Source organism: Octopus sinensis, linkage group LG1 (assembly GCF_006345805.1).
Source record: "Octopus sinensis linkage group LG1, ASM634580v1, whole genome shotgun sequence".
Taxonomy (NCBI): domain Eukaryota; kingdom Metazoa; phylum Mollusca; class Cephalopoda; order Octopoda; family Octopodidae; genus Octopus; species Octopus sinensis.
Window position 1 is genome coordinate 40,989,105 of NC_042997.1, and position 26,761 is coordinate 41,015,865.

General features: G+C 39.3%; 1 protein-coding gene across 1 annotated transcript in view; it reads right to left on the bottom strand.

Annotated features, from left to right (window-relative positions):
- Positions 1 to 20,985, bottom strand: part of LOC115232537 (protein mono-ADP-ribosyltransferase PARP14-like) — a 172,703-nt gene extending 151,718 nt beyond the window's left edge. Inside the window, exons 1-8 of the mRNA XM_036502087.1 lie at positions 20,956 to 20,985; positions 19,642 to 19,746; positions 19,186 to 19,213; positions 15,651 to 15,787; positions 15,142 to 15,369; positions 13,486 to 13,707; positions 9,337 to 9,391; positions 3,801 to 3,991 (exon numbers count right to left, since the gene is read on the bottom strand). Of these exons, the coding sequence (XP_036357980.1) occupies positions 3,801 to 3,991; positions 9,337 to 9,391; positions 13,486 to 13,707; positions 15,142 to 15,369; positions 15,651 to 15,787; positions 19,186 to 19,213; positions 19,642 to 19,746; positions 20,956 to 20,985 (996 nt within the window). The remainder of the gene's footprint in view (positions 1 to 3,800; positions 3,992 to 9,336; positions 9,392 to 13,485; positions 13,708 to 15,141; positions 15,370 to 15,650; positions 15,788 to 19,185; positions 19,214 to 19,641; positions 19,747 to 20,955) is intronic.
- Between the last annotated feature and the right edge of the window lie 5,776 nt (positions 20,986 to 26,761).

Consider the following 26,761-nt stretch of genomic DNA (forward strand, 5'->3'; position numbering starts at 1 on the left):
ACTACCTACACCTTTTCTATAGATTGAGCAGGGTCATCTACCTGAAGAGATTTGTGATTTATCTACCTTCCTATTTACTAAGACTTTGGTTTTTTCCAGGTTAACTCTAAGGCCCTTCAATTCTAGACCGTGCTTCCATACCTGGAACGTCTTCTCTAGTTCTGGTAGTGACTCAGCTATAAGAGCAAGGTCATCAGCATAGAGGAGCTCCCAGGAGCAGCCTGTCTTGAATTCCTCTGTTATTGCCTGGAAGTCTATAATGAACAAGAAGAGGCTGAGGACTGATTCTTGGTGAATCCCTACTTGTACCCTGAATTCTTTGCTATACTTGTTGCCGACCCTCACCTTACTGACAACATCTTTGTACATGGCTTGTACAACTTTCACTAACAACTCGCCTATCCCTAGTTTCTGCATTAACCCCAGATAAGGAATTGGAGGACCCTGTCAAAAGCTTTCTCCATGCCAACAAAAGCCGAGTACAGAGGTTTATCTTTGGCTGGGAGTTTCTCCTGCAGTTATCTTACCAGAAATATAGCATCAGTGGTGCTTCCTCCCTGGCACAAACCCAAACTGCACTTCATCTAAACTAATTCCCTCCCTAATTAGTTGGGCTATGACCCTCTCCGTGGCTTTCATCACCTGATCCAACAATTTGATACCTCTGTAATTATTCGTATCTAATGCATCACCTTTACCTTTGTGGCAGTCGACTTGGTACTGCTACGTCAGTCATTGAGTATGACTTCTTCATGTACCACCTCATTGACTATAGGGGTGTCTAGACCATAGCCTACACAGCCAGATATTTTAAGTATCTCAAGAATTATTCCTGATGGGCAGGGGGCTTTCCCTGTCTTCAGATCCTTAATTGCTTTATCTACCAAGGTACTGTCAATTTGGATAGCTGATCCTTCAGTCTGGTCGACATTTGGCAGACTCTCTTTCTCCCATTCATTCTCTTCTTTTAGCAACCTTTCATAGTGGTATCTTTTTCTTTGCAGAATCATTAAAAGCATGTGCACCATCACCCATGCAGACACATTTCTCTCCTATGACATCATGATTCTCTCTCACACACTATCTTGCAATTCAAAACACTTCAAGTCTCTGATCCTCCAAATGCAGAATGTTTGTAAATCTATTCTTTTCTACTTCCCCTCTGGCTATGTAAACTTGTCTCCAAGCTTCCCTTCTGGCAATCTGATACAATTCCCTGCTACCACTACAATTCCAATCCTTCCAGACCTGTAAATTACATTGTTCCATTACTATGTTTCCTTAGGTCAACTGGGGACTTTGTACCAACCACAGATCTGGTCAGTAACCCTCAACAGGTTATCCTGTAGGAACCTCCAGTTGTCTTCCACATTATGTGATGCTATGGTCTCTTCTTTTTCATCTGTCCACTCACAAAATCCTTAAGCTTCCAGACCCTTCCTTGCTATCTTCTGGGCAGCCATTTAGCCCTGATCCTGAACACAATAACCACTAACCTATTTTGTGGGGTGATTTTCTTCACCTGGGAAAATTTTGGCATTTATGAGCAGCCATCTTTCCTGTTTCCTAGAGAGAATGTTGTCAATCTGACTAGTGTGCCCACCAGTCTGATAGGCGAACAGGTGACTGGCAGGTTTCCTGAAGTTTGAATTACAAATTTTGCTTTCTACAAAAATTCATTTGATTTTGTAAATGAACAAGCTGGTGTCATCATCATTGTCATTTAACATCTGCTTTCCATGATGGCATGGGTTGGATGGTTTGAATGAGGACTGGTGAGCTAGAGGCTGCACCAGGCTCAATCTGGTCTGGCAAAGTTTCTATAGCTGGATGCCCTTCCTAATGCCAACCACACCGAGAGTATAGTGGGTGCTTTTTATGTGCCACCGGCACGAAGGCCAGTTAGGTGGTTCTGGCAACGACCACGCTCATGCTCAAAAGGTGTTTTTATGTGCTTCCTGCATGGGAACCAGTCCAGAAGCACTGACAATGGCCACGCTCAAATGTTGGTTTTCATGTGCTACCAGCACATGTGCCGTTAAGGCGATACTGGCAATGATCATGCTTGAATGGTGCTTTTCACTGGCATGGGAGCCAATCCGTGGTCGTGGCAACGATCACGCTCAGATGTGCTTTCAATGTTCCACTGGCACCAGTGCTAATCAGTCGGTACTGTCCTCAACCACGTCAGTGATTTTGATTTGTTTTCATTTACCTCAATAGGTCTTCACAAGCAAAGTTCATTGTCCAAGGAATGAGGGGTACTCATGAGTGGCCCAGTTACATCCCACACTCGGATGTGCTTTTAACATTCCACTGGCATGAGTGCCAATTAGGTGGTACTGTCGTTGGACATGTCAGCAATTTTGATTTTGATTTCACTCACCTTTGTAGGTCTTCACAAGCAAGGTTTATTGTCCAATGAATGAGGGGTATTCATAAATGGACTGGTTACACCCACTGGCATAGGCCATGGGGTATGGTATGGTCTCACTTGGCTTGCCGGATCTTCTCAAGAACAGTATGTCTCCAAAAGTCACGGTCACTAGTCATTGCCTCAGTAAGGCCCAATGTTCGAAGGTTGTGCCTCACCAGCTCATTCCAGGATTTCCTGAGTCTACCTCTTCCACAGGTTCCCTCAACTGCTAGGGTGTAACACTTTTTCACACAGCTGTCCTCATTCATTTGCAACACATGACCATACCAGCACAGTCGTCTCTCTTGCTCACCACATCTGGTGCTTCTTAAATCCATCTTTTCTCCCAGGGTGCTTACACTCTGTTGTGTATGCACACTGACATTACACATCCAGTGGAACATACTGGTTTCATTCCTTGCAAGCTTACTCATGTCCTCTTGCTTATCTATGTACACAGTGAGTTTTTTGCTCTAGGTGTCATGAAGACACCCAACAAGAAGTAGAAACAAACTTGAAAGAAAAACAAAAAATAATAATAAATAATAGGCAGTAACTTTCATGGCTTGTGGTCTTAACTGAATGAAGTGTTATCCTGTGCATGTTTTGTCTTGATATAAAAGATGGGCAACAGCAAATATTCTGCTCACTATCACAGATTTGCTTGTAAATTGTTTGACCGTAACCAGTTGAGCATGTCCTTTAGTGGGTGACGATATGTGCATCTCTGATCACGAGCTGAATTAGTGGGGGAGCATCATAGCCATGTGTTGAGAGGAATTCTTTGGGGTTTGAATAATTCACTTTTGGAAATATGGGTGTTTCGTTTTACATCCTTAAACAACCCTTATTCAGGGACCTTTTGAGCCGGATGGGCTAGTCGACCTGAAGAAAATTCTAACTGGGCCCCACCTGCAAGTCATGTGCTGTTTATCTTGATATAAGGTCACCATGTTATGCACATACAGTTGTGATGCATGTGCCTGTTGTACCCTTATCAGATGGGCAGTCATGATGGGTATACTGGGCTTCATATATTTTACCCCAGTATCACTTTGATGGCATGCACTGCTCTTTCACTTAATAATAGTAATAATAATAATAATACATTCATACTGAAAAACGAGATCAAGCAAGCTTTTACTCTTTTGCTCAACATGTGGTTTCTGTCCATGCTGGGAAACCAACAATCTATGGGACCCAAAACACTGTGTTGGCATCAACTGCCCACATTCTCAGTTTTTTCCCTCCATTATGTAACTTAGGTCTCTAGTTGAAACCTGGTCGGAAATTGAAAATAAAATGCAATTCAATCAGAAAATGATGACAATAATAAATAAACAAGCGAATAAATAAAAACTCTGTAATATTGTGGATAACTTACTCGAGATTCTGTTAAATTTGTATCAAATGGTATTTCCTCAGTGGTCAACAGAGAAAGGTATTCTTTTTTAACAGTTTCTATAGCATTGTCAAGATTTTGGTATTTAGCAAAGAATTTCAAGGTGACACCATCATCGTGTTGACCAGTAGAGACATTATCTTCTATTTCTTCATCTTCGTCATCTTCATCATCTGAAATAAAAGAAATATTCATTTTGTCAAAGAAAAATAACCAAGCAATCAGCAGAAGACTTCTTGTGTTGACACTTCAACATTCAATATTAATTCTAGTGTTCTTTGCTTTTCTGTTTAGCGAAGAGGTGTCAATTCCTGAGATAATGAAGTTAACCTGAAAAAGACTATCATCTTATCCCTGTGGGGAGTGATATCAACTGCTCTTTAATTATTGCTATACATCACCATCAAGTACCTATGTACATATTTACAATATGACTATTTCAGACCACTGCTACCATCCTGGGACTCTGCATAGTGAATGATATCGAGTGTTGTTAAAATTATTTCTTCTTTGTTTGTATTCAAATTTCAAATCTCTCTAATTCATCATCATCATCATCATCATCATCATTGTCGTCATCATCGTCATCATCGTTGTCATCATCATCATAGTTGTCATCATCATCATCGTCATCATCATCATCATCGTCATCCTTATCATCATCATTGTCATTTAAAGTCCATTGTCCATGCTGGTATAGATTGGATAGCTTGACCAGGGCAGATAAGCTGAGGGGCTGTAACAGAGTCCATTCTGATTTTTCTATAGCTGGATGCCCTTCTTAACGCCAACCACTCTGGGAGTGTAATGGGTGCTTTTACATACCACTGGCATGGGTGCCATTTGTGTGACACCAGTATCTGCCATGACTATGATTTCACTCAGCATGATGGGTCTTCTCAAGTATGGCATATGGTCAAGGGCCTCAGTCATTTGTCATTGCTGCATTGAGGCCCAACACTCAGAACGTGATTTTTACATGCTGACAGTAAAGGTCATGCCCTTGTCTCCTGTCTTCTTGGGTCTACCTCTACCACAAGAGCCATGACTGCTGAAAACATGTGTAGGCTTGAAAGAGACGGGGTTAGTATGATCCGCTGGATGTATAATGTCAGTGTCCATACACAACAGAGTGTGAGCACCCTGAGAGAAAAGAAGCATCAAATGTAGTGTGCAAGAGAGGTGTCTATGTTGGCACAGTCATGTGTTACGTATGGATGAGGACAACTGCATGAGGAAGTGCCACACCCTAACTGTGTAAGGAACCTGTAGAAGAGGTAGACCCAGGAGGACATGAGATGAGGTGGTGAAGCATGACCTTCAAACATTGGGCCTCACAGAGGCAATGACAGGAAACCGAGACCTTTGGAGATATGCTGTGATTGAGAAGACCTGACAACTAAAGTGAGATCACAGCCATGGCCAATGCCAATGTTGCATGCCTGGCCCATTTAAGAGTACCTTTGATGTGTCGGGCGATATGATATGCTCAAGAAAACCTGTTGAGTCAAGTAAAACCAAAATCATAGCTGTGGCCAGTGCCCCTTAACTGGCTCCCGTTCTGGTGGCATGTAAAATGCATCATTGGGTTTCAGTTGCACAAGTTCTCCTTGATTGTCTTGAGAACGATGAAAACTTTTTGAAAACAGTCATAACAAGTGATAACTCATGAGTTTATGGCTATGACCTTGAAACAAAGGCTCTGTCTTTGCAGAAGAAGACCCCCAACCTCTCTGAGACCAAAGAAAGCATGACTTGAAGCAATGTGAAGACACTGTTGACCGTTTCCTTTGACTACAAGGCGATTTGTTCATCATGAGTATGCTCCATCTGGTCAGACAGTAAACAAGGAGTACTTCTGTGACATTTTGTAGCATTTGCCAGATGCTATTCATTGGAAAAGGCCACAGTTGGATGCATCTGGTGAGTGGTAATTGCACCATGACAATGCACCTGCCCATTCAGTGCAGTTTGTGCAACAGTTTTTGGCTAGGCACAGGATTCTCAAGGTCTGGCAGCCACGGTATTTCCCAGATCTCGCCCCTTCTGACTTTTTCCTCTTACCAAAAATCATTTGAAAGGAAGGTTTCAGGATGTCAAAGAAATCAAAGTGAATGCAAGAAGGCTGCTACTGATTATCCCAGAAAACGAGTTCCAGGAATGCATCCATCACTGGAAACAGTGCTGGATTAAGTGTGTGACTTCTGAAGGGGATTATTTTGAAGAAGATTAAATGCCAAATTGGTATGTATTGCAGTTTTGTTTTTATAGCCCCAGTCCGGATACTTATTGATCAGAACTCGTACAATCGTATTGTATAATACCTAACATGCATTTTAGTTCAGACATGTACAAATAATTCATTATGCACTGAAATTATAAATACACCCCAAAAGGTTGACAAGTAATTAAATATATATTCACTTCTCATGCCTTCTGATTTTTTATGGTTTATATATATGTATATATATATATACTGTTGTGTCTGGGTATGTGCCTTATAATCCGAAAGCGAAATCCAAGAACGAAATATATATATATGTATGTATGTATCCCCATGGTGGCATGTAAAAAGCACCATCTAAACATGGCCAATGCTAGTGCCACCTTGACTGGCTCCCATGCCAGTGGCACATAAAAAGCACCATCTGAACATGGTCAATGCCAGCTCCTCAGGCCCCTGTGGTGGTGGCATGTAAAAAGCACTTACTACACTCTCGGAGTGGTTGGTGTTAGGAAGGGCATCGAGCTGAAGAAACACTGCCAGATCAGATTGAGGCCTGGTGCAGCCTCCTGGCTTGCCAGAACCCAGTCGAACCGTCCAACCCATGCTAGCGTGGAAAACGGACGTTAAACGATGATGATATATATATATATATATATATATATATGTTGGATCATCCCATAAGTAATGTGATTTCTTTCATTTGCATGAACCAAAGTTAGAGGGGTATGGGATAAACTACCTGCATTAACTTGCTATCAAAGCAGGTAGTAATTTTACCTTTTACTTATTCTTAGTGCAAGTTTTGAAGAGTGCAGTTCGATTTTAACAGTTATTTTTTCAAAGCTATAATGACAGAGGCAAAGGAGCATATTCGCCATATTTTGCTTTATGAGTTCAATAAAGGCAACAACACAATGGAAAGTGCAAGAAATATTGATGCAGTGGAAAATAATGTCAGAAGTGATGCTGTTGAGAATGATGAATGGATGTCAAATGAAGTGGTTTCAAGAGAAGGATAACTGGTAGCACTAAGCAGGTATAAAATATGTGCAGACTTTTGTTACTAACAGAAGTAGAAGGTCTCTGAACATTCTCAAGCTGGTTTTTTTTCTAGCAACTATACTTTCAGTACATCCACCTCCACTGCTAATTAATCTACCTAAAGAGCAGAAGCAATCTGCTACCTCTAGGTACACTGTATGGAATTTCTACATACACCTTTTCTATATATTGAAGCGACTACAGTCCTGTCTGTTTGCCTACTTTGGTCTTTGCTAAGTTGACTCAGAGGCCCTTTCACATTATGCAACAAACACAATAACAATTCAACATAAACAAGGAATAATATATAAACATATATGAAACACAATAATTTAAGCAAAATATAATTTAATTCAAAGACCTGGAAAGCATTTAAGGAAAGCAACCCATGTGGAGGGGGAAATCAACTTAGCTAAGTCGAACCAGAAAGTTGAACCAGAATATCCCAACAATATTGACTTTCTGCCACTCATTCAAACTGCTATATTCAAAGGTGCAGGACAAAAAGATAAGGTGGTGTTCTGGCAGAACTGTTAGCATGCTGGGTGAAATGCGTAGCCATATTTCGTCTGCCGTTACATTCTGAGTTCAAATTCAGCCGAGGTCAACTTTGCCTGTCATCCTTTCGGGGTTGATAAATTAAGTACCAGTTACGCACTGGGGTCGATGTAATCGACTTAAACCATTTGTCTGTCCTTGTTTGTCCTCTCTGTGTTTAGCCCCTTGCGGGTAGTAAAGAAACATATATTCAAAGGTACAACTGGACAAATTTACTATTATCCCAAGGATGAAATATTCCACATCCTCTACAAAATTGCACATTAGTGGTTCATGGATAGCTCATGTGATTCTTTTGCTAGTGTTCTCTTGTATGGGTGTTGCACAAAATCAGAGCAGAGTCCATCTCCTCTTCATTCAACTTGCGGATGCTTAATTTTGTCTTCTTTTGGTGCACATGATGGCTCCATCAGTTCTTCTTTTGTTTCACAAAGAACTGTGAACTTCAATTGAGTGAATCTGGGGTGTGAGGGTGGTGGTGGTGGTGGTGGTGGATTCTCCTTATATGTTTCTCTTGTCTGTACTGTGTCTCCTTGTCACATCTCTTCTGGAAACTTGGTGCATCCAAAGGCACCCACAAGTATTTCTAAGGTTGTATGTGACATGTCGTACCCCACATCATTTGGGTAATTAGTTTTAAGTTGTCACAGTTAATTATTGTAGTCTTTACGGTTAAGCGTGACATGAGGCTCAGCCTTCCAGCAGTAGAATTATTGCTTTGTGTTCTGAACACATCATGGGTCATGGCCTTAGAATGGACTTGAGGTTTTCATGGCCCATTAGGATTTATAAATTTATACTGACCCTTCCTGAGTAAGGTTACCTTTGCACTCTCTACTAACCCTATAAAGGTGACAACAGACGAGGGATCAAGGTCACTGTTGATGCTGTCATTGCTGTCGCTTTTGTGTCCCATTTGACAATGCAATGCATTAAGGGCCCATGAGTGAATGTTTTTTGCCCTCTTTCTACCTGCTCTCATGTCTCACCATTGGTCTTGAAGGTCAGGCAAATGGCAGCATAAGCTTTCTTCTGGTCAATGAATAAAATGTTGTTTCATACATTGGCTAATGCCTCTTTTAGTCATTGTTTTAAGGGCATGCAGAAAGCCCTTTCCTTTTTGTAAGGTAGAGGTACACTATCTTCTACCTTGCCCACCACTCCTGAATAAGTTTTTCTCATAAGGAAACAAAATCACTTGTGACACAATTTTTCCCATTCTCAGACCAAAACTTGTCCGTATTTAGAAGTTGTTATTCTCACTATTAGCATTTTAATTGAGACCCTTTCTGTGTCCTGACACAACCTATGCCAGATGTTAAACGATGCTGATGATTTCTTTGATTTCTTCTCAAAAATCTTTTTTTTTAACTACAAATATCTCTTTTTTTCTTTATTTGCCTATTTTTTAAATATAATTTTAGAGGTGTTGTTCTTTGGATTTGTTGTTATTGTTGAGTACAAAACATGTCAAATTCAAAATGTTTAAAAACATACGAGGGTGAATCAAAAACTAATACCATTTATTGGGCTTCATATATTTGTACCCCAATGTCAATTTGATGGCATGTGCTCCTCTCTAACTCAATAATAATGATGATGATGATGATGATGATGATGATGGTGATCAGAAAAACTGTCCCTAGTTTCTTCCTAAATGATATTTAATATAAGAAAAAAGAAACAATTTACCTGATGTTACAGCTGAGCCATCTGCTGACATTTGTTGGAAATATTCTTTAAATTTCTGTTAAAAGTAAGCAAATAATTTATCATTACTCAATGAGAAAATAATTAATTTCTGCTAATTACAATGCAATGTTTTAACTCATTGTTTCTATCACAAATATTGTTTTAAATTAATATTTCCATTTATTGTATCATAGAATAACTTCCTATGATGGACAGGCTTTTGAATATTCTGTAGTTTGGGGAGGAATTTTTACTTACAGAATAAAAGAAATGAAATTTGCTTGTTTAAGTGACTGTAAAAAATTATTCACGGAATTGAATTTGGTATCAAGATTCCATGTTGTGTCCAAACACCAGCTCAATAATGACAAAGCTAATTTACTTTATTCTTCGTTATTTTCAAAACTAATTAAAACAAAAGAAGAATATTTGTGTTGAAATACTTTGGCTTGATGTAAATTTGTAATCCTGAAATAGAAGCTGGAGATTTTGAAGCAGTTGTTCAAAATTATCTTCTTTTTCTTGTAGCGTGACCAAATAACATTTAAAGTGAAAGGTTTTCGGGTGACATCTGGAGCAAAGACAAGGAGCGCAAGAAGGATGCTGAATGGCTGCAAGAACTGAAACAAACAGTAGTCTGTCCAAAATAGGCAGAACTAGTCATTTCAGTTAGGGAAATGAAAGAAATCAGCAAAAAAATTAGCAACTGGAAAGCACCGGGACCAGATGGGGTTTAAATCTACTGGAACAAAAGTTTTGGTGAATGTCATGCCCGAATAGTTGCGCAACTCAACACTTGGTCAAATGCTGACAAAGTAATACCAGAGTGGTTGACATTTGGTAGGACAGTGCTGTGCCTGAAAAACATTGGAAAAGGCAATACAGTAGACAATTACAGGCTGATATCCTGTTTGCCACTTATGTGGGAATTATTGACTGGAATACTCGCAGAGTCAATGTATGAACATCTGGCAAAAAATGGAGTCCTGCCACATGAGCAGAAGGGTTGCAAGCGTAAGTGCAGAGGTACCAAGGATCAACTCCTGATAGATAAAACTGTGCTCAGAGACTGCAAGAGGAGGAAAAGTAACTTAGCCATGTCATAAGGCATACGATATGATCCCACATTCTTGGATTATGGAGTGTATGAACCTATTTGGTATTGCATCGAATGTTGAGCGATTGTTTGGAGAAAGTATGGCGAATTGGAGGATGGACCTGACAGCATACAGAAGTTTAGGGTCAGTAGAAATTAGGAGGGGCATCTTCCAAGGGGACTGCTTGTCCCCACTGATATTTGTACTGTGCTTGATACCACTAACACTGATTCTTAGGAAAGCAAAGGCTGGGTATGTATTCAAAAGCCGCCAACAAAATGTCGACCATTTGTTATTCATGGATGACCTCAAATTTTATGGTAAAGATGAAGCCTAAGTCAGTTCCCTTGTTGATAGGGTGTATAATTTCAGTGCTGATATCAGAATGGAGTTCAGATTGAGAAAGTGTGGTGTGTTAGTCTTGAGGTGAGGCAAAATCAAATGTATGGACGAGCTATCGATACCATCAGGGGATGTTATGAAGCAGATAGAAGAGACAGGCTATAAGTTCTTGGGTATTTTGGAAATGGATAAATTGATGGAAAAAGAAATGACAGAAAAATTTAGGGAGGAGTACTTGCACAGACTGAGTCTGATCCTTAAGTCGAAATTAAACGGACGGAATAAGATTGCAGCTATCAACACCTGGGCAGTTTCACTCCTTAGATATGGAGCAGGAGTAATCGCATGGACAGTAGACGAACTAAACAGCTTAGACAGAGAGACAAGGAAGTTGCTAACTAGATATGGGGCACTCCATGCAAAAAAGTGACACAGACAGACTGTATGTAGCAAGAAAAAGAGGGGGAAGAGGACTTATTGGATGCGAGCACAGCATTAGAGCAGAAGAAAACAACATAGCATGGTATGTAAACAATGCTATGGAACTGCTATTATTAGAAGTAAGAAGGTCAGGCTTGTGTAGGATGAAAGATTGCAAAGATAAAGCACTATACAAAAAATTGAAAATGAATGAAACTGAAAATAGGTGGGTTAAAAAGTAAAATGCATGGTCAATTTCATAGGGATGTTGAAGATAAGACAGACAGAGAAAAATGATGGCTGTGGATGACTAAAAGTGATTTAAAACCAAAAACAGAGACACTAATCTGTGCTGCCCAAGAGCAAGCACTAAGAACAAACTACATAAAATACAGAATAGACAACACAGCAAAAAGTGATAAGTGCAGAATCTGTGGACAAAACGGTGAAACCATATGGCATATTACTAGCCAATGTACACCACTAGCCCAGAAGAAATATATGAGACACCATGACAATATAGCCAGGCTTGTCCATTGGACACTTTGCAACAAGTATGGATTTCGTAGTCAGTCCTGGTTTAGGACTAATGTTACTGTAATTTAGTCCCAGGAGATATTGTCTCCAGCTGGCTATACGACACAATCTGATGAGATACAGTTTGGATTTGTGTCAGGCAAGAGCACAACTGATGCTATATTCATAGTTAGGCAATTTAGGAGAAATAGAAAGCCAAAGATAAACCCCTGTATCTGGCTTTTGTTGACATGGAGAAAGCCTTTGACAGGGTCCCCCACTCCCTTATCTGGTGGTCAATGCAGAAGCTAAAGATAGATGAGTGGTTGGTGAGTGCTGTACAAGACATGTACATGGATGCTATAGGTAAGGTGAAGGTTAGAAACAAGTATAGCCAAGAATTCAGGGTAAAAGTAGGAGTTCACTAATGATCAGTCCTCAGCTCCCTCTTGTTCATCATAGACCTCCAGGCAATAACAGAGGAATTTAAAATGGGCTGCCCCTGGGAGTTTCTCTATACCGATGACATTCTTCATATAGCTGAATCACTACCTGAACTAGAGAAGAAATTTTAAGTGTGGGAGCAAAGTCTTGAATCAAAGGCCTTAGAGGATTTTAGCAAGAACCAAAGTCTTAGCATGTAGAAGAGCAGACAAATCACAAACCCCTTCAGGTTCTGCTCAATCTATAGAAACGGTGTAGGTAAAAACTCCATAAAATGTACCCAATGCACGTTGTGGGGCACATAAGAGGTGCATCAATATCAGAGGAAGTTTAACAGGAAAATCAGTTTTTGTGTCTGGCAGAATCACAGGTAGAGTTAAATTCCAGCGGGGTAAACTAGAAGTAGCTGATAACATCCATTACTTAGGTGACCAGGTCGGTAGTGGGAGTGGAAGCTCTGAGAGCATAGCCGTGAGAATACGAATAGGCTGGGCTAAGTTCAAGAGCCCTTACCCCTGCAAGCAACAAAGGGCCTCTCTCAGTGAAAGGCAGATTTATGAAGCCTGTGTGTGAACAGCCATGCTACATGGGCTATAACAGCCAAGGACATGTGTAGGCTTGAGAGAAATGAAGCCAGTATGCTTTGCTAGATGTGCAATGTCAGTGTGCATACATGGCAGAGTGTAAACATCTTGAGAAAAAAACTTAACCATAAGAAGCATCAGATGTGGTGTGCAAGAGATACGACTGTGCTGGTATGGTCATGGGATACACATGGACAAGGACAGCTGTGTGAAGAAGTGCCACACACTCTAATAGTGGAGGGAACCTGTGAAAGAGACAGACCCAGGAAGACATGGGATGAGGTGGTGAAGTATGACCTTAGAACATTGAGCCTCACAGAGGTAACCAAGACCTTTGGCGATATGCTGTGTTTGAAATGCCTCATCAAGCCAAGTGAAATCATAGTTAGACCTCACAGAGACAGTGACAAGTGACTGAGAGCTTTGGTAATATAGCATGATTAAGAAGACTTGTTAAACCAAGTGGGCTCATAGATGTGGTTGATGCCAGTATTGTGTAACTAGCACCCATGCCAATGGCACGTAAAAAGCACTACTACACACTTGAAGGGGTTGGTGTTAGGAAGGGAATCCAGCCATAGAAACCATGCCAAATCAAATTGGAACCTGGTGCAGCTCCCCAGTAAATGATGATGACGATGGTGGTGGTGGTGGTGGTGATGGTGATGATGATGATGATGGTGATGATGATGATGATGAGGAGGAGGAGGAACATGATACAATGCACAACAAATACGTCAACCAACCTTTACTATTTCTGTGTCTTTAGGGAAAACAACAAAGTAAACATCTTTGATATCGTATTTTGGAGCTGACTCTTTGACTGCTTCATACATAGTTCCAGGTAGTTTTTCAATGGGATAATTCAATACTCCAGCTCCTAATATAGGAAATGCAAGGCTTTCTGCCCCGAGACATGAAGCATTTGCTAGACAAGAGTTTACCATGCGAGTCAAGTTTTGCAATATCTGAAAAAATAATTGTTTAGTAATTGATAATTAACATTTTATTAAATTATTTTCTTATTACAGGAAGAAATCATTAAGTTGTAATGAAAATATTCTTTCAGTTCTATATTTAAGAGAGGAGGAATTATGTACATTATTAACATTTGACAGATATTTGTCCTCATCTTGTTTGTTGTTAACAACGTTTCGGCTGATATACCCTCCAGCTTTCATCAGGTGTCTTGGGGAAATTTCAAACCTGGGTTCTCATTCCTAAAGTATTTTTCGATGTTGTTGTTATTATTACTATTATAATTATTATTGTTGTTGTTGGTGGTGGTAGTGGTGTTGTCATCGTTGTTGTTGTTGTTCAGGTCACTGCTTGGAATCGAACTGAGAATTTTGGTGTTAATAGCCTGCACTCTTAACCACTATGCCATATGCCCATGGACTACTAACCCTAAGATTCCGAGTTTGATTCCAAGCAGTGACCTGAACAATAATAATAATAATATAATAATAATAATAATAATAATAATATAATAATAATAATATTAACATTGAAAAATACCTTAGGAATAAGAACGCAGGTTCAAAATTTCCCCAAGACACCTGATGAAGGCCGGAGGGTATATCAGCCGAAACGTTGTGTTAACAACAAACAAGATGAGGACAAATATCCATCAAATGTAAATAATGTAAGTGATGAATATATTCTTTGATCAACACATTGCACATGGAATTTGTTGTTTCAAACAGAAATGTTTTACAGATTCAAATAACATTAAACAACTTCTAGTGATTATTGGATTAACAGATCATGTGGTCATTGGATTAACATGGATCATGTGACAGAAGGATCAACACAGATCATGTGATAGCAGGAAGTCTGGTCTGAGTGAAGATATGGATGCCGTGAATGGAAAGAGAAATGTTCCAAGATTTGGTGGTTGCACAGTGTAATTCAGGTGGAATTTTGTAATTAACAAAAAAATAATAGGGAAGAGGAGAGATTAATTATTATTTACAAGAGGGAAATCTGGGTGAGAACATACTGCAAGAAGCAACAAAACCACCCACAAGGCAGGGTGCCACAGGCACAAAAGACTCTACACTGCACACAAGAGACTATGGTTGAGTCGAAATGTTCAGGGAATATCTACAATAGAGTCTACATCAATTTCAAACAACCAGAATCCATGCTTTGGAAATTGTACAGAATACCACAACACCAGACTGTCACACTGTAGCCCATACTGTACATCAGTGGACATCAAAGTACATGCTACTGTCTTGAAGCAGACGGAGGTGTTGTATGACTGGAAAAACACATCTGTGGATTGTGCATAGTTTTATGGACAATTCCGTTCATGCCACAGAGATGCTGGATCAATGATAACCTAGGGTTGTACAACAACTCTTTCAATAAATCAATATAATATGATTGATACTTACTGAATCAGATGAATTTTCATCCCAGGGAGGTAATACCAGATGAATTACATTCTTACATTTGAGGTTATATCCTTCAGTGATGGCTATTTCAAATGTAGAAATACCTTGAGGATATTTCCGGTTACATTCAGCTTGTATCTGTGGACCAGCAGCATTGAGAATAAATTTGGAGATAGAACCACTGTCAAGCTGGAGGTGTTCATTGGTGCTGTTAACGATGACATCAACCTACAAAAGTAATTAATGGTAAACAACTAAGGAACATTTCATGGAGAGAAGAGAGATACATTGTTGCAGTTGATATTGTTGTTAAGAAAGGCTCTACAGAATGGCTGTAGTAAGTTTGAGGTTGTTAAAGTTAGCAAAAGATTTACTCAAGATATCAGATGTGAAGGAAATGAAATGTTTGAGTTAGATTGAGAAAATGTTTTAATTAACTGTAATGATTCCTCATTTGGAAATGAAATAACAATTAAATATAAATATGTTACGTGAATCTATTTACTCACAGATACATTAGAAATTGAACCAATCATTAAGTTTATTTTAATGCCAGCATTTTCTCCGGATGTCATATAAGGTCTGGGTATGATAGAGACTGTTTTCTGTTGTGGACCAGGAAAGGATGGGCTTGATAATTTAGTTTCTGGAAATAAACAAATATCAGTGTGTCATCATTATGACCATCATCATCGTTCAACATCTACCTTCCATGCTGGCATGGGTTGGATCATTTGACAGGAACTTGCCAGGTAGAAGATGGCACCAGACCTCTATGTCTGTTTTGGCATGTACAGAAGTCTGGTGCAGTTTTCCACCTGGCCACACACCTACTGATGCAAGTTGAACAAAATGACATATAAAGACACATCCATCATAGCAAAAGTGAGGTCCTAAATGCATTGTGCTTATTCCTGTCCATGTTGGGCCCTACACTGACATTTGCCCATGTCAACCATACCCTTCACCACATCTCATTTTCCTAACACCCATCCCTCCATTACACTTCTAACTATGGCCCTACTTTGTTGCTGTAAGCATTTGAGAGCAGAATCTGCACAACACTTCTCACCCCTTTTCATTAATACCAGTTGCCTCTCTTTCATCATCATCATCATCTCCGTTCGTACAACCTTCCATCGATCATCCCTTTTTGCCCCTTCCCTAATCTTTCCCTTCCCACTCTTAGCTACATCTTAGTTTGCCATTCTTGATGTTTAACACTTCTATATGCATTTATTCCCAACGCCCTCTCACATCCGTTATCAATACTCCCTCCAATTTTGTCTCCCCACTCACTATAGCCATCCTCATGTATCTCTAACTCCCATCTCTGTCCCAGTTGATCATCATCATCAACCCATCCCTTCCACTGTCACATCCTGTGCATCATCTCTGCACTTCCTTGTCTATGAATTTATGATTCTGCTGCTCTCCTCTGCTACTCCTACGTTGCTACTTGTCACTCCCTCCTACCCAAACCTCATCTAACTCTCACTTGCCCCACTCCATACAGATATTTGCCATCAACTCCACCCCAAACCATTGTTCCTCACTCACTACATCCACCTCTAGCCCCATCACTAACCATCTGCCACGCCTCTCATCCCATATTCTTATGAAATTACCCTCTCTTTCTTACCTTCCTCATCCACATTCTATATTCTCTCCCCATACACACATCCTTGCAAACTGAGAGTATGCACTTGCACCCTATGACCACCATCTTTCTCCCTTCCAGCTACTTTCATTCACTTTTGTAAAAAATATAAGCAAGTCGTGAATTTCCCCCATATCAAGACACCCCTACTTGACCCTCTATCAAACCTCTCCTACCCCGGATATAAAGCCACCTACCCGTCTCCCAAATTCACTCCCACCCACTTTCACAGGGCTCTTTCCATTCTTCACTTTCTATTACAAGTTACTTGGTGACCTTACTAGCACTGGGGTCATGGAAAAAGCAGCTTCCGGTCCACACTGTAAAGTGCTTGGTATTAAGAAGGGCAGCCAGCCATGGAAATCATGCCTAACGCATCTCACCAGATCCTGTCAACCTGCTTAACCCAAGCCAAAATGGAAGATGGACATTAAATGATGAGCAAGGCATATAAATTGTCTAAGACTCCATAAGAGAAATACCAGGCACTTGTAAATTTGTCAACAGAGAAGTTACGTTAATCATAAAGTTTACAATATCTTAAGTAACACATCTGGTTGTGGTTGCTGTAGGAGACAGCTAGTGAAGGGACTCCATCAAATCCCTGAGTGAGAAATAACTGCCAGTAAAGTGGAGTTTGAGTGTGGGCAGTATGGAGTTGGTGCAGGGAGCAGGGACTTGGAAAGAGGACATGGGAAGACTGCTGGTGGAAATCGTAATGTTATGGTAGAGTTTGTAGATAACTGATCACATACTATTTTTCATGCAGGCATATAATAATAATAATAATGAAATTATTGTATACAGTGCTCAGGTGCACCACAACTTGTCAAATGTGCATATAAAGTATATGCAGTAATGTACAAATGTCTGGGAAGCGAACAGTGTATGAATCAGATACATGCCTGCGTGTGTATGGAGGGGAGAAAATCAGGTGTTTTGTTAGCAAATCTCAGGAAGCATGGAAGTTTTGAAGGATGGAGTGCTCCGACAACTAACAACTGATACCGGCAGTTTGTTCCATGCTTCAGCAACTCTTAGCATGAAAAAATATTTCCGAAAGTCATGGGAGCTGTGCTGTTTTCTGACTTTGTAAACATGTCCACGGGTGTTAGACAGATGAAGTTTGAAAAGGTGCTCAGAGTTATTGTTTGTAAGATGGTTAATAGTTTTGTGGGTGTCTGCCAGGCCAGCTGCCAGACGTTGGAGTTACAATGTATCCATGCCCAGAGAAGTAAAACTCACCCTTGCAGTTCAAGCTTTAGTTAAGTGTCTGAATGAAGAGAGTTCTTGAATATTGTTCTTTTCTAAGCAAGGTTTAACCTTCCCCGTCTGCTACTGTTGAAGTAACGGTTGCACCTCCCTATCACTCTCTACTTGATGTTATAATCCATGGCATTTTTCTTCAATAACCATATGTGTCTAGCCAGGGTTGTGGCATTATGTCTCTCCTGGACATTAATGGAAATTTTTAGGATTGTTAAATATGGTTCTGAAAGGACCTTTTGTCATACCCACATATTTCCACATATTCTTCTGCTTGCTAAAGTAATAGTCAAGTGATACTGAATGGAAATAAGTACAAGTTTTCACTGTATAATATGCTGAATATTAATACAAAGACAGTTCATAATTACTGAGAAAAAATTAATAGAAACAATGAAAAGGTCTTCTCACAAAACTGACTGACACAGCTTTGAGAAGCACCGTAGGTTGTTCTAAGCAGAAAAGGAAAAGTGAGAACATCTGTGAAGTGTCAGAGCTCATTCTGTCTAGAAATGCAAAATAAGAATTTGAAGCTGGAAACACAAAGCACAATCATTGAGTCAAAAGAGAATTGGAGTTGGAGAAATGTAAGATTTTATGGGACTTTCCTATTCAAATGGAGAAAAAGTTAGAAAACAATAGACTAGATATTACAGTCATAGATAAGGAAAAGAGAAGCTGCTTACTTATCGACCCATTATGTCTGTTTGATTCCAGGATCGTAAAGAAGAAGAAAAACAAAGTAAATACAATCCCTTAAAATTTGAAATAGGAAGAATTTGGAGCATGCAAACAGTAAAGGTGGTGCCTATAATAATTGGTGTGTTGGGAACAGGAGGCCAAAATATAGACAAATGGCTGAAGGATATTGAAATAGAATACCCGGAAGAGCTTCTACAGAAAGTTTGTCTTTTAGGTACAGCAAGGATTATCAAGAGGGTTGTAAGCACTTGAAAGACTGCTAAAAACTTGTGGCTACCTGAGGCTGCAGGTAGTAACTTGCTATCAACATAATTCCTTGCAGAAATAAAACCAAAATAGTAATTATCAGTAATGTTTAACATAGAATGACATGACAAGACACCGTAATATTCAATATTAACAAACAAATGTTTTACCTCTGTTTCGGAGATATTCATCAAATTCCTGTTAAAACAAAAAAGAATCAATTTATATTTTTATTTTCCCATTTTTGCAAAGAGAAGAGATTTAATTTAACAAAAACAAAATATTTGAAATATTTAATGATTTATTTCTACTCTGTAATAAGGAAATGAGGAAAATTACTTTGTCACTCAGATCAAAGATATTCTATCCATGGCCTTCCTGCCTTTTGGGAGACATGAGACCTGTGTCAATATGGTAATACAGTGAATAGAGCAGAAAAACCTCCCATGCTTTACATGGCCACCAACATGGTGTTAGTGAAGTTAAACATGTGGTAATGGTGTCTTCATGTAGCTGAAGTTCCACCGTTTTTCCTCTCCAGTTACCATCAAGGTTAGAACCGTTGAACCTTGTGTTTGCAGTCAAAATGTCTATCAAGAATGTTGAATTTTAGGCGTTTTTGTTACATCCTGTTTGTCCAAAGCTATTTCAGGAACAAACAGGAGTACAAGGTAATTATTTTTACATTGTAAGGAAGAATGAGAGGAAACCTGACAATTCAGACCGTGGTCCTTCATAACAAAGAAAAGAGAAAAGATTCAAAGAGAAAAAGGTTCTCAAACAATTCTACAGTGGACAGAAATTTCCATCATCTTAGAGGAAAGGCGTAAAGATTATATTTTGGTATTAATACTGCTTCTATCGTTATTATTTTTAATAGACCTTCTGGCTATTAATTATCTTTAATAAGCCTTCTGGCGATTAATTACTATCTGATGTACCCAGTAATTCCCAGGAAAGCAGGGCTTATTCCTTGGTTTCATTCTCATAATTGTTTCACTAATCCAGTAACAACAATACAATGTATGTAGCCCTTAAAGCGGTTTTTGTTTATTTACACAGGATCTTATTTTTAAGAATTCCTAATAAGTTATGAATACCCCAATTGTTAAGTCAGTTATATAATAACATGAAATTAATTACCCAATAGTAAGAATTCAAATAAAGTAGCCCTGGACAGGGCTTTAACCCCTTACCCGGCCGAAACGAATATATGCGTTTTGACCGAAATCGTTTTTTTCTATCTCTGGCGAGTTAACTCGTCAAAAGATAGATTCGCCAAAATCAACAGCAAACGAGTTCCTTTGTCTATTATAAACTCTCATTTGACATATACGAGTATATTCGCTCACTTTATACGTCTGGCAGTGATGATTTCTGCCACGTTTCGCTTAAGTAAGGCATTGAAGACCGAGTATGATTTAGTCACCTGGAGACAGTCGAAGGGTTGGAAGGCACATTTTATGAATAGAAGTATTCACTTTGTTTTTACGTTGTTTTTTTTTATACCTTTATATTATAACCCCACCATGTCGATAACCAAATAAAATAACATGATTTTTTGTAAAAGTAATATGATTTATGAAAAAAACGGGTTAACTCGTTTCTGCCCAAAGCGGTAATTTAAAATCAATATTATTGAATTAAAATTCATAATAAATAAGGTTTGAAATATACCTCGAAATCACCATTCAAAACATAGTAAAATAAAACAATTAAAAAATATGTCTGAAAAAATACATTTATTTTCAAAATAATTGTTGGGTGAGGGGTTAATATGTTCCCAGAGTTTATAGAACTTATTAGGAAATACTAATAAGTTATGTATACTAAAATTGTGAAGCATGTTATGTAATAACAGGCTAATCAGATATGAGATAATAACACTTCAAAGTGAATAACTCTGAAAAAAGCTTTTGTGCATTCACAGAGAATATTACCCTCAGTGGCGCTAGTGTTGTTAAATTCATGAATAAGTCACTAACCGAAATAAGTAGATCTATTGTTTAGGTAAATACTATTTACTTGTTTAAGCGTTGTACTGGATAAATTGTGAAAATAACTCAAATAGTTCAAATACTAAGAAATAAGCATACTCAATTTGATTTATACCAAATAACCTATGAACATGAATGGGTTATTTCCCTTGGCTATATTTATATATAAGGATCCCTTTCAGGGGCGAATGGGTTATTTCCCTTAGATGTTTAAAAATAATATATTAGTTGTATGTAGTACTTATAAGAATCCCTTCCAAGGGCCCTATTATCGATTTTTCCAACAATCTAAGTATGTCACTAGTTTTCTAGACATAAATTCTACTCACGTGTCAAGTTTCATCAAAATCGATAAAACGATGTAGGAGGAGTTAGATAACAACTCCACAAACAAACACACCCACAGATTTCCACATATGTAGTAGATTTTTTCTTAATAAATTTGCTGGCTATTAATTATCTTTATTAAGCCTTCTTGTTATTAAATATTTTTAATAAACCTTCTGGCAATTAATTATTTTTGATAAACCTTCTGGCTATTAATTATTTTTAATAAGCCTTCTGGCAATTAATTATTTTTGATAAACCTTCTGGCTATTAATTATCTTTAATAAGCCTTCTGGCTATTAATTATCTTTACTAAGCCTTCTGGCTATTAATTATTTTTAATAAACCTTGTGGCTGTTAACTATTTTTAATAAACCTGCTGGTTAGTAATTATTCTTAATAGACCTGGCTATTAATTATTTTTAGTAAACTTGCTGACTATTATTTATTTTTAATAAATTTGCTGGGTATTAATTATTTTAAATAAACCTTCTGGCTATTAGTTACCTTTAATATGCCTTGTGGTTATTAATTATTTTTGATAAACTTTCTGGCTATTAATTACCTTTAATAAGCCTTGTGGTTATTAATTATTTTTAATAAACCTCCTGGCTATTAATTACCTTTAATAAGTCTTGTGGTTGGGCCTGGTGCAGCCTCCTCGGCTTCCCAGACCTCAATCGAACCGTCCAACCCATGCTAGCATGGAAAGCAGACGTTAAACGATGATGATGATGATGATGATGATGATAATGATAAAATCTTCTGGCTTTTAATTATCTTTGTGACTACTGAGGACATGCACAAGCTTGCAAGGAATGAAGATGGTATGATCCGCTGGATGTGTAATGTCAGTGTGCATACACGACAGAGTGTTACTGCCTTGAGAGAAAAGTTGGATTTAAGAAGCATCAGATGTGGTGTGCAAGAGAGACGACTGCGCTGGTATGGTCATATGTTGCGTTTGGATGTGGACAGCTATGTGAAAAAGAGTCACACCCTAGCAAGAGAGGGAACCTGTGAAAGAAGTAGACCCAGGAAGACCTGGGATGAAGTGGTGAAGCACGACTTTCAAATGTGACTGAGACATTTGGAGATATGCTGTGCTTAAGAAGACCCGGCAATGCAAGTGAGACCATAAACATGATCTATGCCAGTGCAGTATTACCAGCCCATTTAAGAGTAACTTAATAAACTGCAATAAACTGCACTTACGAACACCTGTTGAGGCAAGTGAAATCCTTGTCATGGCTGATAACAGGACCACCTGATTGGCACCTGTGCCAGTGGTGTATAACAGGCATCATTTGAGCGTGATCATTGCCACTGCCACCTGACTGGCACTCGTGCTGGTAGCATTCAAGCGTGGTTGATGCCAGTACCACCTGACTGGCTCCTGTGCTGGTGGCATGTAAAAAGCACCCACTACACTCTCGGAGTGGTTGGCGTTAGGAAGGGCATCCAGCTGTAGAAATTTTGCCAGATTAGATTGGAGCCTGGTGCAGCCTTCTGGCTTCCCAAACCTCAGTCAAACTGTCCAACCCATGACAGCGTGGAAACCGGATGTTAAACGACGATGATGATGATGAAACCTTCTGTTTATTAATTACCTTTAATAAACCTTCTGACAATTAATTATCTTTAATACGCCTTATGGCTATTAATTATTTTTAAACTAGGAAACGCACCCATCCTTTGGACAGTTTAAGTTGCTTTGGTGTTATTTTTTCCCCAGTTACTTGAACTACCGAGAAGGTTTATGAGTAGCACAGCAATCTATGTTTCCGATTAATCTAGGAACAGAAAATCAAATTGAAGGCTGGTTATTGTGGAGGTCGTTGCACTTTAATGATCATAGAACATATGAGTTTGCAAGTGATGCAAAATAGAGCTACTGAAGTGTTTTGGGAGTAGATTACGGATAATGACTACAAAATATAGTTGTTTTTTAAGTATATTTTGTTCACTCTTATTTTCATGTATATCATATAAACATCTACATCTTTTGGAACATTTTATAAGACTTTACTGGCAAATTTTTAAGTCAAAATTTATTTATATGAAAGAAAACTATTGGTAACATAACATGAATTGGGCAGAGTTAAAGAATACACACACCATCCGTCTTCCATGTAATCCTAACCCTAAACCCTAAACCTAGCCCTAAACACTGGGTGTGCATATTATTTACCTTCACCCACATGTTGTTCTAAAAATTACAGTTAAATAAGATTTTTTGGATAAATCTTTTAAACTAACATAAACTTTTATTTATGTAAAAACTAACATTTCATTTTCTGAGCTGAGATTCGAAACTGAATCTAAGGATTCTCGCTGACCTGATCCACCACTGGCCGAACAGGTGTGACAGAAATTTCTTTATCCTGTCAAAATGTGATGGATGGATTTCTAACCTGAGCTGTGTCACTGAAGGTTCAACTGGACAGCAGGTGACCTAGATAAGTAGTAAGGACTCCAATGGTATGTCTGTTCTTCTTGCTAGGATGACCATTATAAATAGTGACCTTAGATACAGGACAGATAAGCAGGCAGCTTGCAACAGGTAAGCAGCCAACAGAGAGCCACATAGTCAGCATGAGCGAATTATGATAGCCAATGACACAACACAGTAGCAGGACACAAAAAGATAGGACAGAAAAACAACACAACTCAACCAAATGTCCAACGCACACACAGACACAAAATATGCCATGCACTCTTTCATCAAATCAACATTCTACTTCTCCTGTTGTTATTTTTACTTTGCCACCTCAAAGCTGTTGGTAACTTCATGTAGCAGCCTTCATTGATATTGTAAATTAAACTTTGAGTATCCAACACGTAGATGCAAGTGTGGATCAAATAAATTATTTAAACTACATTCCTCATTGTTTTACTTTGATGTCCTATCTCCATCGGCGACACCCGACAACATACATTGAACCATCAACATCACATTTCGCTGCCCATACTGCTACAATTTACATGACAGAAAATTGCCATAAGAGGTAAGATGGAGAGAAGCTTCAGCTAGTGTCCTCACAGGCAAGGCACATAGGTATAAAAATCTTCTGGGAAGGTAACATCGATGGAGTAGGGGGTGTAGGTATATTCCTTGTGGAGAAATGGGTGGATAAGGTTATAGAGGTTGTCAGGGTATGTGATAGAGTGCTTAAGCTCAGGCTAGTCTTGCAGAATAGTATAGCTACAATTATCTCTGCCTATGACCCTGCAAGTGGCCCTACCAAATGCTCTGAAGGACCATTTTTATGATACCCTTCTACAGGCTGCCTCAAAGATGAGTGGCAATGACCTCATCTTTGCAGCTGGAGATTTTAATGAGCATGTTGGACAGCAATCCGGTATCTTCACTGGTGTACATGGGCATAATGGTATTGGTTCCTGAAAAGAAGATGGAACCAGGCTACTGGAGTTTTGTGATGCATGTAGCCTTTTAGTCTGCAACACTAAGTTCAGGAAGCCAAGCAGCCACCTGATAACCTATCAATCAGGTGACTCTGCTAGCCAGATTGATTTCATCCTCACCAGACAGCGGGACACAGGGTTGCTCTTAAATACAAAGACCCTCTCAGGTATGGAATGTACCCCCAGCATAGACTAGTCATTAGGGACTTTAGACTCGAGGCCAGAAGGATGCCAAGAAGCAGACCAATCCAGAAAAGAAGGATTTGGAAGCTAAAGAACCCTTCACATGGTCTGAGATTTAGGGATATCTTCATCAAGAAATTTGATGAGAGCGAGGAGGAGCTACAGTCTTCGGACATAGAAGGTAGCTGGAAATTCCTATGAGACAGCTTACTGAGTGCCACAGACTAAGTCCACGGATGGAGCAAAGTCCCTTCCAGACCTAGAGTTATGTGGTGGTGGAATTATACAGTAGACAGAGCCATCAGGACAAAGAAACAGGCCTGGAAGGGTTGGGGTAGCAGGGAACAGTACCAAATAGCCAGAAAGGAGGCTAGGAGACAGGTATATATAGCCAAGGGTGAAGCAGAAGAGAAGAAGTTGCCAATGTCCAGCAACATAAAGACCAAAGAAATGAAGTATTTCGGATTGCAGCATGTGAGAGAAAATTGTGATGTCACAGGAGAGAAATGTGTCCGCATGGATGATGGTGCACTTGCTTTTAATGATTCCGAAATGAAAGAGGTTTGGAGAAGCCATTATGAAAGACTGCTGAACGTGGAAAATGAGTTGGAGGAGGAGAGCCAGCCAAATGTTGCCACAGTAGAGGGACCAGCTATCCGAATAAACAGCACCATTGTAGATAAAGCAATTAAGGTTATGAAGCCAGGAAAAGCCCCTGGCCCATCAGGAATCACTGCTTAGATGCTTAAAACATCTGGTGGTGTGGGCTATGGCCTAGTCACCTGCATTGTGAACCAGGTAGTTCATGATGGAGTCATACTGCTAGTTTTATTATATTCTTCACCAATTTCATGAACTAAAGTCCCTCTTTAAAGACATCACAAGATGGCAATGTCCTTCTGTGAAAGACGCTGTTCAAAAATACTAATATGCATTTTCATGTCTCAGATGTTTCTTTTATTTCAATGTTGGTTTACATTATTTTACTCAATTCTTCTTCCTTGAATATACACCAATTATGTCAATGCTGCAGCAGCAGCAAGTGAAGGCGCAATGGCCCAGTGGTTAGGGTAGTGGACTCGCGGTTTTGATTCCAAGGCCGTGCGTTGTGTGTGTTTATTGAGCGAAAACACCTAAAGTTCCACGAGGCTCCGGCAGGGGGTGGTGGCGACCCCTGTTGTACTCTTTCACCCCCAACTTTCTCTCATTCTTTCTTCCTGTTTCTTGTCCCCGACTTGCTACGCAACCGCTGAGCCTGGATGCGCATTCATCCATCCATCGATGCTCTCGGTATTGGGGGTTGACCTGCTTTCTCTTCTGCGGGTCTTACGAATAGCAAAGGACCATGTTTCGGACTTCTCCCACTACAGAGGCGCGATCTTGTGAGCTCTGGGACGAAGACTGCTTCGCTCAACAAACAAACAAACAAAAGCAGCAGCAGCAGACCACCACCACCACCGCCACCACCAACCTTATATGGAATAGCATGAAATGTTGGAGAATGCAATTGACAGCTGGTGAATCAAGTATTAGGAGAGGTGAAAATCAAGAGAGGAATCTTCCAGGGGGGACAGCGTGTTCCCACTGATATTCATGCTGGGAATGATCCCCTTGAGAGAAATACTACAGGAAACAAAGTTCTGGTATTACAGTTTTATATTTAAGAGATGAGGAATTAAGTACATTATTTACATTATTTATATTTGATGGATTTTTGTCCTCATCTTGTTTGTTGTTAAAACAACGTTTCGACTGATATACCCTCCAGCTTTTCATCAGGCATTTTGAGGAAATTTTGAACCTGGGTTCTCAT